General features: G+C 41.4%; 1 protein-coding gene across 3 annotated transcripts in view; it reads right to left on the reverse strand.

The window, feature by feature from the left end:
• Positions 1-16,116, reverse strand: part of Cbp80 (Nuclear cap-binding protein subunit 1) — a 352,041-nt gene extending 335,925 nt beyond the window's left edge. For all 3 annotated transcript variants that reach the window (XM_070090600.1, XM_070090590.1, XM_070090603.1), the window contains exon 1: positions 15,965-16,116. In XM_070090600.1, the coding sequence (XP_069946701.1) occupies positions 15,965-16,001 (37 nt within the window). In that variant the 5' untranslated portion in view covers positions 16,002-16,116. The remainder of the gene's footprint in view (positions 1-15,964) is intronic.
• Between the last annotated feature and the right edge of the window lie 2,242 nt (positions 16,117-18,358).

The raw sequence follows: 18,358 nt of genomic DNA on the forward strand, positions 1-18,358 counted from the left end.
ATGCGAGGCAGGTCCAAGTCTCCTACCGGCTTAAGCCAATGCACCCAACCTAGTCAGGTCAGGTTACATTGACTTAAGGGAGGAACATGGCAACCGACCTGGTAGCACAAGCTATCAGGTCCAACTCACACCCACCCACATCCACTCATGTATTTATCCAACCTATTTTTAAAGCTACACAACGTTCTGGCCTCTATAACTGTACTCAGGAGTTTGTTCCACTCATCCACAACTCTATTACCAAACCAGTACTTTCCTATATCCTTCCTGAATCTGAATTTTTCCAACTTAAAACCATTGCTGCGAGTCCTGTCTAGGCTAGATATTTTCAGCACACTATTTACATCCCCTTTATTTATTCCTGTCTTCCATTTATACACCTCAATCATATCCCCCCTAATTCTACGTCTTTCTAGAGAGTGCAGATTCAGGGCCCTTAGTCTATCCTCATAGGGAAGGTTTCTGATACATGGGATCAACTTTGTCATCCTCCTTTGTACATTTTCCAGAGAATTTATATCCATCCTGTAATACGGTGACCAAAACTGTGCAGCATAATCTAAATGAGGCCTAACCAAGGATGTATAGAGTTGAAGAACAACCTGAGGACTCCTATTATTTATGCTTCTTGATATGAAGCCAAGGATTCTATTAGCTTTATTGCGAACACTTATGCACTGTTGTCTTGGTTTCAGATTACTGCTAACCAGAACTCCTAAATCTTTTTCGCAATCCGTAATATTAAGATCTACATTATGTATTTAGTTTATATGTGGCATGGTTATTGTCCTGTCCAACATTTAGAACTTTGCATTTGTCTATATTAAACTGCATCTGCCACTTCTCCGACCACTGCATCAGTCTATTCAAATCTTCCTGGAGTGCTCGAATGTCCTCGTCAGAATGAATTCAACTGCCTATTTTGGTGTCATCGGCAAAGTTGCCGATGTCGCTCTTTATGCCCTCATCTATGTCGTTTATGTAGATTGTGAACAGCAGGGGGCCCAACACTGACCCCTGTGGAACACCGCTCGTGACGCTTCCCCACGCCAGAAACGGAGCTCTCTCCACAGTTACTTTGCGAGACAGGACTAGAGTGACTCTCAAGGTGGTCCTAGTGGCATTAAGAAACAGAGAAGAGAAGCAACCCCAGAGAAGCAATTGGTACCTGAGGTGTTGCTGGAAGGGGATTCCCCTTCCAAACTGTAAACAATCCAATCTCTCTCCTCCTCCAGTCTCCAATACACTAAGAAGAATCTCCAATAAAGGTAAGTGTTATGCTGTTAATGTTTCATTCATCATTTCCCATTGTATTGTTTATGTACTACATGTATATTTCATGTAAAAAAAATTTTTGTTTTAATACCTCTGGGTGTCAGGAACGGATTAATTGTATTTACATTATTTTTTATGGGGAAAATTGAGTCGCAAATCGTAAATTTCGTTTATAGTAGCTCCTCCAGGAACGGATTAATTACGAAAAACGAGGGACCACTGTATTTCTATAACATGTTTTCCATTCTATCATATGAGATCAAGAAAACGAGAATACAACCAAAAATGCTATATGAAAATAGACCACAAAGTCGGCATTTTAATTTAAAAAAAAACGGTCAGAATTTTTTTTTTTCTTATTATGCACTGCGTGCTCCAGGATTTTTTTTATATGGTGCACACTGACCACACAGACCCATTCTCTCACATGTGGGCCTACCAGCTTTCTCCTTCTTGATTTGAAGCCGCTAGAATTTACGAGTATATATACGTCAAACACGGTACCTCGCAAGACGTATATATACGACCGCGGCAGTCAAAGGGTTGAAGTAAAGTTTTTGCCTCCTAATACCACTCCTCTCCTCCAGCCCATGAACCAGCAGGTCATTTCAAATTTCAAAAAAACTGTACACCAAAGCAACGTTTCAAAAGTGCTTTGAAGTGACCTTAGACACTCGACTTACCCTAAGAGAGTTTAGGAAAGATACTTTAGTATCCTCAATTGCATAAACCTTATAGGTAAGGCTTGGGAGGGTGTGACTAACAGGACCTTGAACTCTGCTTGGAGGAAATTGTGGCCAAAATGTGTAGAAGAGAGGGATTTTGAAGGGTTTGGGGCTAACCCTCAGGAGCCTATGCGTGTTGGAGGTTAATGGGGAGGATGTTGAAGAGTTGGTGGACGACGACAATGAAAAACTAACCACTGATGAGCTGCAAGAGCATCAGCAACAGCAAGAGGCCACAACTGAGGAAATTGCTTCAAAGGAGTAAGTAAGTAAGTAAGTAAGTAAGTAAGTAAATTTATTCAGGTATACACAATACAGTTACATAGAATTATCATACATAGCAGCATATGTGTAGAGAACCTAGGATAACCCAAAAAAGTCAGACAGAGTGACTTATTTCCATTGGGGTCCTTTTACCTTATTATTATAATATAAAGGTTATAATATTTTCTTATTATTCTATAATGAAGATAACATCTTATTATCATACTAAAAAGACTATCTACTACACGAGGGTCATTAAGACTATCTACAATACGAGGGTCATTAAGACTATCTACTACCCGAGGGTCATTACGACTATCTACAATACGAGGGTCATTACTAGGGATAAGGTAAAATTTACACGTATTTTAGCTAAAAAATAGAAAATCATTCCCCTCCCTTTCTGTTGCTTCATTCATCAGACACTTTTTGGCAGTCTTCTTGAACTGGTTCAAGCTATGACTGGCCTTGACATTTGTGGGTAGTCTGTTCCATTCCTTTATTGCTGTACAATAAAAGGTGTTTGAAGCCTGGCCACTGACTGTGGGTACTACAAAGTTGTGCTCTCTCCCCCTAGTACTATGATTGCTTTGGTTCCCAACCTTGACAAAATTGACAGCAAGATATTCTGGACACTGTTCGTGAGCAATTTTATAAACATGATTTAGCTTCAGTTGTTTTACTCTGTCTTCAACATTCAGCATATCCAACTGCTGTAATTCATCCTGGCCTACATGTTCTCTTGGTCCCAGCCCCAGGATGAATCTTACGATTTTGTTCTGGGTGATTTGCAGTCTATCTTTCAGTTTTTTTGTCAAGGCAGAGTACCAAGAAGAGCAAGCGTAATCCATATGGCATTGTATAAGGGCTAGACATAGGGTCCTGCGAGCCTCAGTAGGTAGACACTGTGCTTGTCTATACAGGAACTTCAGCCTGGCATTCGCTTTCTTTACTACACTGTTCCCTATCAATTCTCCTGACATGCATGGGTCAAAGGGGATTCCCAGATATTTAACTGATGAAACCAAAGTGATGGAGGGGAGAGAGAAATTGAGGAAGTTGCCTTCTTCAAAGATTAAGGAAATGTGTGCAAAGTGGGTTGATGTGCAAACCTTTATGAAAGAAAATCACCCTGACATAGCTATTGCAAGCCGTGCTGGTGACTTTTACAAAGGCAATATTGTGACCCATTTTAGGAAAATCTTAAAGGAATGCGAGGTACAGAGCTCTATGGACAGATTTTTGGTGTGACAGAGGTCCAGTGACTCTCAAGTTGTTCCCAGTGGTATTAAAAGAAGGGAAGTAACCCCAGAAAAGGGCTTGCTACCTAAAGTCCTTATGGAAGGGGATTCCCCTTCTAAAAATTAATACACTTCCATCTCCCCTCCTCCCATCTCATCACACATCACTACATCTTCAATAAAGGTAAGTGTCATTTAATTTTCATTTAGTACAGTATACTGTGCATGTATCTTTCTTACTGTGTGTAGGAAATTGTATATTTCCTGTGTTAAAATTTTTTCTTTCATACTTTTGGGTGTCTGGAACGGATTAATTGGATTTCCATTACATTGGACCCCCGGTATTCGATGGCATCGGTATTCGATAAATCCAGTATTCAATGCATTATATCGCAAAAATTTTGCCTCAGTATCCGATCGAAAACCCGGTATTCGATACGATTCGTACGAGACGTGTCCACGTGTGGCCTGAACTGCCCCGTGTGTGCCAGTGTTCACAAGCCATCCAGTGTGGGCGCATCTAAGGATACATTCTGTACATTCCACATTATCACTGTTTTTGGTGCTTGTTTCTGCAAAGTAAGTCACCATGGGCCCCAAGAAAGCTTCTAGTGCCAACCCTTCAAGAAAAAAGGTGCTAATGACTATTGAAATGAAGAAAGAGATAATTGCTAAGTACGAAAGTGGAGTGCGTGTGTTGGAGCTGGTCAGGTTGTATAGTAAACCCCAACCAAACATCTCTACTATAGTGACCAGGAAAACGGCAATCAAGGAAGCTGTTCTTGCAAAAGGTGCAACTGTGATTACGAAACAGCGACCGCAAGTGTTAGAAAATGTTGAGAGACTGTTATTGGCGTGGATAAATGAAAAACAGATAGCAGGAGATAGCATCTCTCAAGCAATCATTTTTGAAAAGGCTAGGCAGTTGCATGACGATTTGGTAAAGAAATTGCCTGCAACTAGTGCTGATGTGAGTGAATTTAAGGCCAGCAAAGGTTGGTTTGAAAGATTTAAGAATCGTAGTGGCATACATAGTGTGATTAGGCATGGTGAGGCTGCCAGTTCAGACCAAAAAGCAGCTGAAAAATATGTGAAGGAATTCAAGGATTACATAGACAGTGAAGACTTGAAACCTGAATAAGTGTTTAATTGCGACGAAACAAGCCTGTTTTGGAAGAAAATGCCAAGTAGAACCTACATTACTCAGGAGGAAAAGGCACTCCCAGGACATAAGCCTATGAAAGACAGGCTTACTCTGTTGATGTGTGCCAATGCTAGTGGTGATTGCAAAGTGAAGCCTTTATTGGTGTATCACTCTGAAACTCCCAGAGTGTTCAGGAAAAACAATGTCCTCAAAGCTAATTTGTGTGTGCTGTGGAGGGCAAACAGTAAGGCATGGGTCACTAGGGACTTTTTCTATGACTGGTTACACCATGCATTTGCCCCCACTGTGAAAAATTACCTAATTGAAAAGAAATTAGACCTTAAGTGCCTCCTGGTATTAGACAATGCCCCTGGTCATCCTACAAACTTGGCAGAGCGACTTTCTGGGGACATGAGCTTCATTAAGGTTAAGTTTTTGCCTCCTAATACCACTTCTCTCCTGCAGCCCATGGACCAGCAGGTCATTTCCAACTTCAAGAAACTGTACACAAAAGCTATGTTTCAAAAGTGCTTTGTAGTGACCACAGAAACTCAAATGACTCTAAAAGAGTTTTGGAAGGATCACTTTAATATCCTCAATTGTATAAACCTTATAGGTATGGCTTGGGAGGGAGTGACTAAGAGGACCTTGAACTCTGCTTGGAAAAAACTGTGGCCAGAATGTGTAGACGAAAGGGATTTTGAAGGATTTGAGGCTAACCCTGAGAAGCTGATGCCAGTTGAGGAATCCATTGTGGCATTGGGGAAGTCCTTGGGGTTGGAGGTTAGTGGGGAGGATGTGGAAGAGTTGGTGGAGGAGGACAATGAAGAACTAACCACTGATGAGCTGCTAGATCATCTTCAACAGCAAGAGGCCAGACCTGAGGAAACTGCTTCAGAGGAGGGGACAGAGAAACTGAAGAAGTTGCCTACTTCAAAGATTAAGGAAATGTGTGCAATGTGGCTTAAAATGCAAACCTTTTTTGATGACAATCACCCTAACACAGCTATTGCAAGCCGTGCTGGTGACTATTACACTGGCAATGTTGTGAAACACTTTAGGAATGTCATAAAGGAACGGGACGTACAGGCCACTATGGACCGATATATTGTGCGACAGAAGTCCAGTGACTCTCAAGCTGGTCCTAGTGGCATTAAAAGAAGAAGGGAAGTAACCCCGGAAAAGGACTTGCTACCTCAAGTCCTAATGGAAGGGGATTTCCCTTCTAAACACTAGCACCTCTCCCCTCCTTCCATCCCATCAATCATCACCAGATCTTCATTAAAGGTAAGTGTCAATTATTCTATTGTTATTGTTATTGTAATTATTCTATTGCATTAAACTTAATATTTCATGTAGTAACATTTTTTTCATACTTTTGGGTGTCTTGCACGGATTAATTTGATTTCCATTATTTCTTATGAGAAAATTGATTTGCTTTTCGATATTTTCGGTATTCGATGAGCTCTCAGGAACGGATTAATATCGAATACCGGGGGTCCACTGTATTTCTTATGGGGAAAATTAATTCGACTTATGATAATTTTGTCTTACGATGAGTGCTCTGGAATGGATTAATATTGTAAATCAGGGGTTCACTTTAACAGTTACAAAAAATTATACTCTGATCAAAACATCATAGAAGTTCAAACGAGTATTAACTCAGGGTTTGGAAACTGCGTTGCTAATGTTAGACACAGGATGTTTAGCAAGTTTAATTTTAACCCTTAAACGGTTCAAATGTATATGTACGTTCACTCGTGCAGCACCCTGAATATTTTGAAACAAAAAAAAAATAGTTTTTTTTTTATAGAAAAAAGAGCACATTTTTTTAAGTACTTTAGAATAAAAATTTTTTTTAGGGTCAGTACTTACCGAGATATGAGGCCGAGAAGTTGGCACTGGATGCTCATGTGACAGCAACATTGAGTCCTGCCGCTTGCAGAAGTGTTGCCGATATACCTTTTTTCTATCTTTCATATTATTTTATGTAATTTTTATGTTTTGATAATTATAATTTGTAGCAGTTTTTGTCATTTTATAACCAATCTTTGTTCTGACACTAGTATTAGGTACTGAAATTGTACTCAAATTGTCAGAAACACACTGACATGTGGACATTTACACCTGCCTTAGCCATTTACTCTTGTCTTGGAGGAGGAGGAGGAGGAGGAGGAGGAGGAGGAGGAGGGAGAGGAGGAGGAGGGAGAGGAGGAGGAGGGAGAGGAGGAGGAGGGAGAGGAGGAGGAGGGAGAGGAGGAGGAGGAGGGAGAGGAGGAGGAGGAGGGAGAGGAGGAGGAGGAGGGAGAGGAGGAGGAGGAGGAGGGAGAGGAGGAGGAGAGAGAGGAGGAGGAGGAGGGAGAGGAGGAGGAGGAGGGAGAGGAGGAGGAGGGAGAGGAGGAGGAGGGAGAGGAGGAGGAGGGAGAGGAGGAGGGAGAGGATGAGGAGGGAGAGGATGAGGAGGGAGAGGATGAGGAGGGAGAGGAGGAGGAGGGAGAGGAGGAGGAGGGAGAGGAAGAGGAGGAAGAGGAGGAGGAAGAGGAGGAGGAAGAGGAGGAGGAAGAGGAAGAGGAAGAGGAAGAGGAAGAGGAAGAGGAGGAGGAGGAGGAGGAGGAGGAAGAGGAAGAGGAAGAGGAAGAGGAAGAGGAAGAGGAAGAGGAAGAGGAAGAGGAAGAGGAAGAGGAGGAGGAGGAGGAGGAGGAGGAGGAGGATGTGGAGAAAATTTCTCCAGGAGGGGGGTATCAGCCCCTTTCAGCCCCTTTCAACCCTGAGGGGCCCAGCCCTCTCAGAAGGGGCAAATATCTTGTTTACTGCTACAGCAAGTAATTGACCCCAGATGCAGTACCAGTATGTGACGTGGCTCGACGCTCCGTGCGGTCCTGTGTTGCAGAGTGTATTTTAATAAGAGACAGTACATCTCTTACTTTAGCAGGACAATTAAGGAAAATCATGCTCCCACTTTATTACCATAGTAAAGATAGTGGATATTGTTGTCTATGCTTAAGACAGCAAGAATCAAACATTCTGCTTTGCTTCATCGAGGAAGTGGCAAGGAAGCAAAAGTACTAGGTCAGCTTTTCCTTTGTGCTAGGGGAGTAACGGCGTGGGGCGCTGTGGCGTCTTCAGATTACTTTTGACTCTACTGAGAGTGACACTGACGCCAGGATAACCAACAAAGAACGATCTGTGTGTTAGTGTGAACAAAGTCTCTCATAAAACACAATAAACACTTAAGAGAAGTGTGATCAGCTTCTTTAGTGATAAGATTGTGAACAATAAAGACAAATCTTGTGGAACAGTGTACCAGTGTGCGTATTCCTAGACTATGGAAGACGTGGACATCCAAGGACATTTCAGCTTCTATCAAGTCACCGATATCTGTCGAAGGTGTGAAGAACATCATAGCTCACGCTACAAGAGCAAGGTAGGTTACCAATTTCTTGTAGTACGGGGGACTGCGCAGTTCTTGAGTCGCAAGGAGTTTGTAATCAACCTATAGTCGGCAGTTAGGTGCGGACTTTCGAGTCCACACAAGTAAGTTTGTCAGCCATCAGTGAATGAAATATGCTGACATAACACCCCCTAGGGGTAATTTATAATCTTACAAATTATAAATCTTTACAGCCCGTTGAGAGATGACTTCGACAGCTTCTCAAGACCTCGTCTGCAGGGGCGGCTGTGCAGGCGATGAGCTGTCTTTCTAAGTTAAGTACAAACTCTTTAAACTTAGCTGGTAATGCCATTTCTCAACAGAGGAGGAGGAGGAGGAGGAGGAGGAGGAGGAGAATAATAATAATAATAATAATAATAATGAAGAATTGAGACACTTATGCAACACATGGGAATCTTTATTGAGGAAACGTTTCGCCACACAGTGGCTTCATCAGTCCAATACAAAGTAGAAATGGGTAAGGAGAGTAGAAGTAAGAGGTAATCAGTCCCTCAACCTGGATTCGATGTGTTCAGTCCATCACTCTTGTAGTAAGTGTAGTTACTACAAGAGTGATGGACTGAACACATCGAATCCAGGTTGAGGGACTGATTACCTCATACTTCTACTCTCCTTACCCATTTCTACTTTGTATTGGACTGATGAAGCCACTGTGTGGCGAAACGTTTCTTCAATAAAGATTCCCATGTGTTGCATAAGTGTCTCAATTCTTCAACTTGTCGGTTTTCAAAACCATTCATCACAATAATAATAATAATAATACATAATAATAATACTAATATGTAATAATAAGTTCCCCTGAAGCATGAAAAACAAAGTCCACCCCTGACAGTGACATGATGAGATGATAACTGATAAGAGCTGACGTTTGATGAGCATACACGAGGGTGGGGGAGGGTGCAGCTGATAAGAAAAGATTAGAGGTGATATTTGATGAGCATCGCCCTCACTTTGTTTTCCCTGGTACACAAACATGTCTATTTGTCTGTCTGTCAAGCTCCCTGTCTATCTGTCTATCCGTCTAGCTCTCTGTCTCAAAGAGAGCCACAAGACTGCGTCATCACATTTACTCATCTTCAAGCAGAGTATAGCACTTTGTCTGGATTTTTTGGGTTATCCTAGGTAATTTACACTATGTATACTTGTATTTATGTGTACCTGTGAGACAGAGATAGACAGACAGATAGAAAGAGAGATAGATGGAAAGAGATACACAGAGACAGATAGACAAAGATAGAGACAGATAGACAGAGACCGAGGTAAACAGAGTTGGACAGACAGAGATAGAGATAGACAGAGATACAGAGATAGACAGAGATACAGAGATAGACAGACCCTAAACTTGGGGTTAACATCACTTTCCTCTTATAAGAGGAGTGTTAATATGACATTACATCAGTGAATCCTTGGTGTTTTCCGCACTGTTTGCTCTAGCTGGCGCTCAATTTAACTGGTGCTCCCACAAGGTACTAAGTGGTCCCAGAAATTTTTAATACCACACACACTGAGTGTTAGGACCCATTCTATGCTGACAAGGCATCTCAGGGCAATCGTGCCAAATTTGAATGCAGGGAAAATAAAACGTATATATACGTTTGGGGCGTTTAAGGGTTAACAACCACAGAACTGACAGGGAAAAAATAAACCAAGAGCTCTCAGACATACCCTGGGAATCAGACATAAGCACCCTAAATCCTCACCAGTGCCTAGGGAAGCTGAATAGAGAAACAGACAAGTATGTAAAAAGCAAGTACCATTGAGGAAACCCAGAAGATCAGATATAGAGAGCGTAGGAGATGGTACAGAAGAAAAAAATGGGTTATTGAATTGCTTAAAAACACAAATATGCTACAACAGAGGAAAGATAGACTTAGCCAAGAGATCACTGAATTAGAGCAAAAACTTAGGATGTCATACCTCACTGAAGAAGTACAAAGGGAACAAAGGGCCATACAGGATATTGCAAGAAACCCAAAATATTTCTATTTCTACGGAAAATCCAATCTAGGAATTACCTGTAGAATTGAACCACTACTGAGAGGAGATTCGTATACTGATGATGAAAAGGAAATGAATGAAATCCTAAAAGAACAGTATGAGTCGGTGTTCACCAACCCACTACATGACAGCAAGGTAGAAAATGCAAAATATTTTTCACTCCAGAAGGCCACGCAGACCAACTAACTGACATTAGTACAAATCCCATAGTTTTCAAAAAAGAAATGGAAAACATGCCCACTCACTCAGCACCTGGAGCAGATTCATGGAATGCTCTATTTATGAAGAAGTGCAAAGTACCACTAGAACGAGCCCTCAGTATTTTTTGGAGAAGCCTTAAAGAGTGTAGACATAGCTCCTTTGCATAAGGGAGGTAGTAGAGCACTAGCTAAAAATTACAGACCAGTAGCCCAAACCTCTTGCATCAGAAAAATCTTCAAAAGAGTGATGAGACGGCAGATTACAAATTTCATGGACCAACACAACCAACATAACCCGAACCAGCATGGTTTTAGAGCAGGACAATCATGCCTGTCACAGCTGCTGAACCATTATGACAGAATTACGGAGGCACTGGAAGACGACCAAAACACAGATGTGATTTACACAGATTTTGCAAAGGCATTTGACAAATGCGATCATGAAGCGATAGCGCACAAAATGAAAGCCATGGGCATTACGGAGAAGATAGGCAGATGGATTTTCAGGTTCCTAACACACACAGCACAAAAAGTAGTAGTGAACAAGGCAAGATCCAGCATCAGCGAGGTCAAAAGCTCAGTGCCCCAAGGCACTGTCCTGGCACCTCTGCTGTTTCTCATCCTCATTGCAGACATAGAGAAAAACATCCAGCACACTTTTGTATCATCATTTGCAGGTGACACTAAAATAAGCATGAAAGTCACTTCAGTAGAGGACACTGAAAAAGAATAGGAAGACATAAACAAGGTTTTCCAGTGGGCAGTGGAGAACAACATGACTTTCAATGGTGATAAGTTCCAGCTGCTTAGGTATGGAAAGAACGAAGAACTCAAAAGGAACACTATATACAAAACTCAAGAGGGTCACCGAATAGAACATAAGGAACACGTAAAAGACCTGGGAATAATTATGTCAGCGGACCTTTCTTTTAAAGACAAGACAAAGATCACAACAGCTAGAAAGATAACGGGGTGGGTATTGAGAACTTTCAAAACAAGGGAAATAATGCCGATGGTGACACTCTTCAAATTGCTAGTGCTCCCTCACTTAGAATATTGCTCAGTGCTGACAGCCCCGTTCAAAGCAGGAGAAATATCGGAGCTGGAACAAATACAGAGATTGTTTACGGCTCACATTGAGCCTGTAAAGCACTTAAACTACTGGGAACGCCTGCAAGTCTTGAACATGTATTCACTGGAGTGGAGAAAGAGAGAGATACATGATAACATATACCTGGAAAATACTCGAGGGCCTGGTCCCAAATCTGCACACTGCCATAATAACATACTGGAGTAAGAGATATGGGAGGAAGTGTAAAATAAACCCAGTGAGGAACAGGCGTGCAGTGGGGACAATATGGGAACACTGTATCAACATCCGGGGTCCCAGACTGTTCAACATCTTACAAGAAGATATCAGAAACACGACTGGAACAAGTGTAGAAGCCTTCAAGAGGAAACTGGACAAGTATCTTCGCCAGGTGCCAGATCAACCAGGCTGTGATGGATGTGGGGCAGCGGGCCTCCAGCAGCAACAGCCTGGTTGACCAGGCAAGCACCCGACGACCCTGGCCCATGGCTGGGCTCAGAGAGTAGATTAACTCTCGAAACTCTTCAAAGATATATCAAAGGTAAAAGTATAAAGGTAAGGAGAGAGACATGATTACATACACTCGGAAAATTCTAGAGGGATTAGTATCAAACTTGTACATGAAAATCACTCCCTATGAAAGCAAAAGACTTGGCAGATGATGCAACATCCCCCAATAAAAAGCATGATAAGACAACACAATAAGTGTCAGGGGCCCAAGACTGTTCAACTGCCTCCCAGCATACATAAGGGGGATTACCAATAGACCCCTGACTGTCTTCAAGAAGGTGCTGGACAGGCACCTAAAGTCAGTACCTAATGAGCTGGGCTGTGGTTTGTACATCGGGTTGCGTGCAGCCAACAGTAACAACCTGGTTGATCTATCCCTGATCCACCATGAGGCCTGGTCACAGACTGGGCCGTGGGGGCGCTGACCCCTGAAACCCACCCTCTCCAGGTATCCTGAATGGCTAACCCTCTGGGGTTAAAAATCCGAACAAAATCTTGTGCAAGTAGCCTGTAAACATTAGGATTAGTCTGCCAGAAATGCACTTCATGCTAGTGACTTGCTTTGGTGCTTAACAATATTTTATTACATGTAAACTACATTTTGTAATACTGTAGAAAGTTTGATTGATTGTTAGGTTCAGCAATGTCATGTGAGGTACTTTATTTATTTAATTATTATTTGGACATGATACATAGACCATACCCCCGGCCGGGATTGAACCCGCGGTCATAGAGTCATAGACCGCGGGTTCAATCCCGGCCGGGGGTATGGTTTATTTGCAATCGTGTCATTACGATTTCTTAAGTCATGATACATAGATACATAGTTGTACAAAAGAAATACAGTGGTTGAGTGTATATGCCAAAAGCCCCTTGTATGCAGAGCATTGTGGGCAGGCTTAAAATTAACTTAAGATTAACTAAGCAATGATATATTCTGTGGTAAAAATTACAGTAAACAAATTACAACATGAAGTACAAATGAGTATTTGAAATAAGAAGCTTTATTGTTGTACAAATTTGTAATACCTTTGATGAGTTACTGAGCATTCAAGAGAATGGAGTATTCTATTAGGCAATGCAATTACAAAAAAAAAAAAAAAAAAAAAAAAACATAGTTTGATAGGGTCACAGGTTATACATTTATGAGACACAGTTAATCACTATTTAGTTGTGGGTCAATAAGTGGTTTTTAAGAAGAGTCTTGAATTGACAAGCAGACAGTTTCTTTTATATTCACAGGTAATAAATTCCAGATTTTTGGGCCTTTTATGTGAATTGCGTTTTTACATAGTGTGAGATGGACACGAGGAACATCAAAGAGTGATCTGTGTCTTGTGTTATGGTCATGTGTTCTGTTGTGGTTGGTAAGGAGAAGTTTGAGGGGAGAGTTTATATCTGAGTTAAGTGTTCTATGTATGTAGTAGGTACAATAATAAATATGGATGTTTTGTAGGGTGAGTAAGTTTAGAGTTTTGAATATTGGTGGGGTGTGCTGCCTGTAGTGCGAATTTGTTATCATTCTGACTGCAGCCTTTTGTTGGGTAATTAATGGTCTGAGATGATTTATTGTTATTGAGCCCCATGCACAAATTCCATAGGTGAGATATGGGTAAATGAGTGAGTGATATAAGGCCAAGAGGGCTGACTGTGGAACAAAGCACCGTATCTTCAATAGTATGCCTACGGTCTCGGAGATTTTCTTGGAAATGTGATGTATATGTATTTGAAATTTGAGTCTATTATCAAGGTGGATTCCTAAGAATTTTCCCTCTGTGAGCTTTGTGATAGGTGATCCGTTTATCATTATTCATTATGTTAAGAGGGACACCGCTGGTTCTGCTTCCAAACTGTATGAAGCAGGTTTTGTCAATATTGAGAGTAAGTTTGTTAATCATCATCCAGGTAGATATTTTCTGTAATTCAGTATTTAGAGTATTGGCTAGTATGACTGGGCTTGGGCAAGAGAAGACGTATGTAGTGTCATCTGCAAATAGTGTGGGTTTGAGTAGTTGCGATGCATTTGGTAGGTCGTTTATGTAAATGAGAAAGAGGGCCAAGGTGGGGAAGGTAGAGGATTCGATGGATTTGTTAAAGTGTGTTGCAATGATTGGTGACAGCACTTGTGAAGCTTTTTTGTATATAAAAGGTGGTAAGGTATTTAAATGTCTTGTTTTTTAGTGTGTTGATAATAAGGGAGACTTGTTGGGTTAGTTGGAGCTAGGAACAGTGTGTTTGGGTAGTTGACAGTGAGGTAGTCATTGGGTGGGGTATTTGAGCTTGGGATTTTATCGGCAAGGTTTTTTCCTATGGTGGAGAAGAAAACATTGAGTCTGTTTGCTGTTTCAATTGGTGGGAGTTGGGTTTCATCTGGTTTTGTTAGTTTGATTGCTGTTTCCTGATATCTTTTTTATTATTTTTTTTATTATCACACTGGCCGATTCCCACCAAGGCAGGGTGGCCCGAAAAAGAAAAACTTTTACCATCATTCACTCCATCACTGTCTTGCCAGAAGGGTGCTTTACACTACAGTTTTTAAACTGCAACATTAACACCCCTCCTTCAGAGTGCAGGCACTGTACTTCCCATCTCCAGGACTCCAGTCCGGCCTGCCGGTTTCCCTGAACCCCTTCATAAATGTTACTTTGCTCACACTCCAACAGCACGTCAAGTATTAAAAACCATTTGTCTCCATTCACTCCTATCAAACACGCTCACGCATGCCTGCTGGAAGTCCAAGCCCCTCGCACACAAAACCTCCTTTACCCCCTCCCTCCAACCTTTCCTAGGCCGATATCTTCTTTGTTCCTAGAATTTCAGATAGGGTTTTCCAGGTCTTTCTTATATCACCTTTTAAGCTGGATAATCTGTTCTCATAATACAATTTTTTTGCCCTTCTTATCAGGCTGGTTAGGATTGATGAGTAACACTTTGTTTGGTCTCTGGTTATGTGACCCATTCTATACCGTTTTTTGTATAGGTGTTTTATAGTTATGGATTTGAGGATGCTGGGCGTTAGCCAGGGACTGTTCAGTCTCTTAGCTGTGATCTGTTTGTTTTTTTTAGGGCAGTGCTTGTTACAGAGGTATTGGGTCTTTTTCAGAAAATTATTAATACATTCGTCAGTATCTGTATAGGTTTCTAGCTCAGTTAGACAGTCGATGTTTGTCATCACTGTTGTGAAGTTATTAATGGCTGCCTCACCGTGAAGTCTGAAGGTTACCTTAGTAGTGTCCTGGGGTAATTTACCTAGATTGGTTATGAGGAAGGTAGGGTAGTGATCTGTGGTATTATCTGTGATTATGCCTGATTTTAAAGGGGATATAGTGTTCGTCCAGATGAGATCTAGTAGGGAAACACTAGTCTCTGTAATTCTTATAGGTTTTGTTACTGTTGGTAGCAACATGCAGTTACTCATAGTGTTTGTGAATTCAGTAACGTGTGGGTCCTGGTCTTGTAGGAAATTTATATTGAAGTCACCTGAGAGTAGTAAGTGATCTTTGTTCATGCGTGCATCAGTTATCATACTTCCTAGGTTTTCACTAAATCGGCCAATGTTTGACTGTGGTACTCTGTACCAGGTTTATCACTGTGAGAGGTTTTTGTAGGTATTTGGATTTGAATTTAGCTATTATATATTCCCCATGCTCATCCCTTGTACAAGTATTAGTGATACATTCTAGTTGGTCTGAGTAGTATATAGTAGTATATGAGTATACAATATCATGTGTATGATAATTATGCTCATTAGCTTTACTATAGCTGTGAGAATTACTTTTCATTTGCAAATAATGAGTTACATACGTATTCTGTAATACAACTATATGCTCTATTAATATTACTCTTATATTATGTCTGCCAGAAATGTTTTGCCTAATCGTGGGACTCTCACTCTAAGCAATAATTGTAATACAAATATATATCTTCGTGGAAAATAAGCGATTGTGAGTCAAGAATGAGCGAGTGTGAGGAGGCCGGGATGACCCATAACCCCCAAGCCCAGTCATCACTCCTCTCACACACCACCTGACACACCGCTATATAACCTCCTCTCCATCATGCTCACCGTAATCAGACATTTCGTCGAACTTCCTGCGACTCATTTTGTTATGGAGGTTAAGTAATGTAGAGAAAGTTAGGAAGCGTCAGCACCTCCACAAGTGTCGATGTTTTGCTGCTGCCTCACTTTACTCTCCTCAACCTGCCTAAAACATTCTCTCTCTCTCTCTCACTTGCTTACTTACATTTCCTCCACTTTTTTTTCTTAAAGTGTATAAAATATTACTTAATTCTTATAACATCTAATTATCATACTCTATTAAAATATAATGTTTTTATGAATACGATCCTAATGCTTTTTCTAGGATCCCAGTGGAAATAAGTCACTGTTGGGGTGTGAAAAATTAATTATTATTATTATTATTATTATTATTATTATTATTATTATTATTATTATTATTATTATTATTATTATTATTATTATTATTAAAGTCAAATGACCTGCAGGATGTTTACAGGACATCACCTGAATTATTACATGCAAGTAATTTGGGTGAGGTAAGTGGGACTTAAGTCACAGTAGGTCACAGAAATGCGACTCCTTCGATTGCCCACTTCTACACCTCTTTCACAAAAAGCTAGACCTGACATTAAATTAATAATTACAATATTAAAACCAGCTACTCTGGTTCATTGTTGTGGACTGTATATAATTAAGACTGCTGGATGCACAAAATTATGATCATAACCCCCTTCTTCAGACACTCACCACTTTAAAAAATGGGTCAGTATCATAATCTTTGGATACCCTCTCTACATGGACCCATCCTATCTGACTCTCAGTGAGCATATCATCAAGCCTAAAACACTTAAAGGAAGATCCCAAATTATTGTCAGCTGGGTAGGCCCTCGAAATATCTGGGTGCCTGGCCTACATTTCCTACCCATTGCAGTGTACCTACCCCCTCAACGTTGGTGTTACAAATGCCAGCACTATGGCCATGTTGCAGTAGACTGTGAAATACTACATTCTTGGTGTGGTAAGTGTGCTGGGAAACATTCCACTAGAGAATGCACAGTAGGCCTTGACAGCCAAAAATTTAAGTGTATTAACTGTAAAAACGTTGGGGTTACAGTTTCACATAAGGACTGCAGTCAGAACCCAAACAACCTTCGACGTAAACCTGATAACAGTCCTTTAACGGTAACCCAGGATGAGGCCATCCAGTCTACCACAGCCAGATCTGAGACTGAACCTCTGCAAAGTGTGGAAGAGCCCAACCTCATTGCAAAGGGTTCTGATGATACCAGAATGACATCACTCACACCAGTTGTGGAGGAGCTAGCCACCCCTGCTGGCACATGTGGAACTACTGATCTGCCACTACCTATACCTACGCCTACACCTGAATATGGGGATGATCATGTCATTTTTCCCAATACACACATCTACAACAGTCAGACGGACACAACGCTTTTAACCCCCCTGGAAGCTGGAGATGAATCAGATACACAGGACCTACCTACAATAAATGATGAGACAGTCATGCCACAGTAACCATCAGAGAACACTAATGTAGCCATGGTACCTGTTAAGGTGATAGGTGTTACAGAAAGAACTACCTCAGAAGTGCCATCCACTGGAGAGGCATTGGATTCGCCTGACCTTCTTCAAATTATAACAAACTTGCAGAAAAAAATCGAGCATCTTGAACAGATGCTGACAAGTATAATAAATATATATAGTCAGGATGATGCTCTTGAGTACGTTGATGATGTCAAAAGTGCAGCAATCTTTGTGTATTTTCAAGCAATTTGTAAGAAAGAAGCCATGACTCATGGCTTCAAGACTTGCCTTGGAACTGGCTGCCAAAATGCCGAAAAATACTTAAAGAAAAAGGTTTTGAAGATAAACACGTACAAACTATGCTATTTGCTCTTAAGTGTCTGCACACTGTAGGCAAAGAATAACAGTCTTACCATCTTATTACCTGGAGTTTACCTGGAGAGAGTTCCGGAGGTCAAAGCCCCCGCGGCCCGGTCTGTGACCAGGCCTCCTGGTGGATCAGAGCCTGATCAACCAGGCTGTTGCTGCTGGCTGCACGCAAACCAACGTACGAGCCACAGCCCGGCTGGTCAGGAACCGACTTTAGGTGCTTGTCCAGTGCCAGCTTGAAGACTGCCAGGGGTCTGTTGGTAATCCCCCTTATGTATGCTGGGAGGCAGTTGAACAGTCTCGGGCCCCTGACATTTATTGTATGGTCTCTTAACGTGCTAGTGACACCCCTGCTTTTCATTGCGGGGATGTTGCATCGTCTGCCAAGTCTTTTGCTTTAGTAGTGAGTGATTTTCGTGTGCAAGTTCGGTACTAGTCCCTCTAGGATTTTCCATGTGTATATAATCATGTATCTCTCCCGCCTGCATTCCAGGGAATACAGGTTTAGGAACCTCAAGCGCTCCG

This window comes from Cherax quadricarinatus, chromosome 3, assembly GCF_038502225.1.
Source record: "Cherax quadricarinatus isolate ZL_2023a chromosome 3, ASM3850222v1, whole genome shotgun sequence".
Classification (NCBI taxonomy): Eukaryota; Metazoa; Arthropoda; class Malacostraca; order Decapoda; family Parastacidae; genus Cherax; species Cherax quadricarinatus.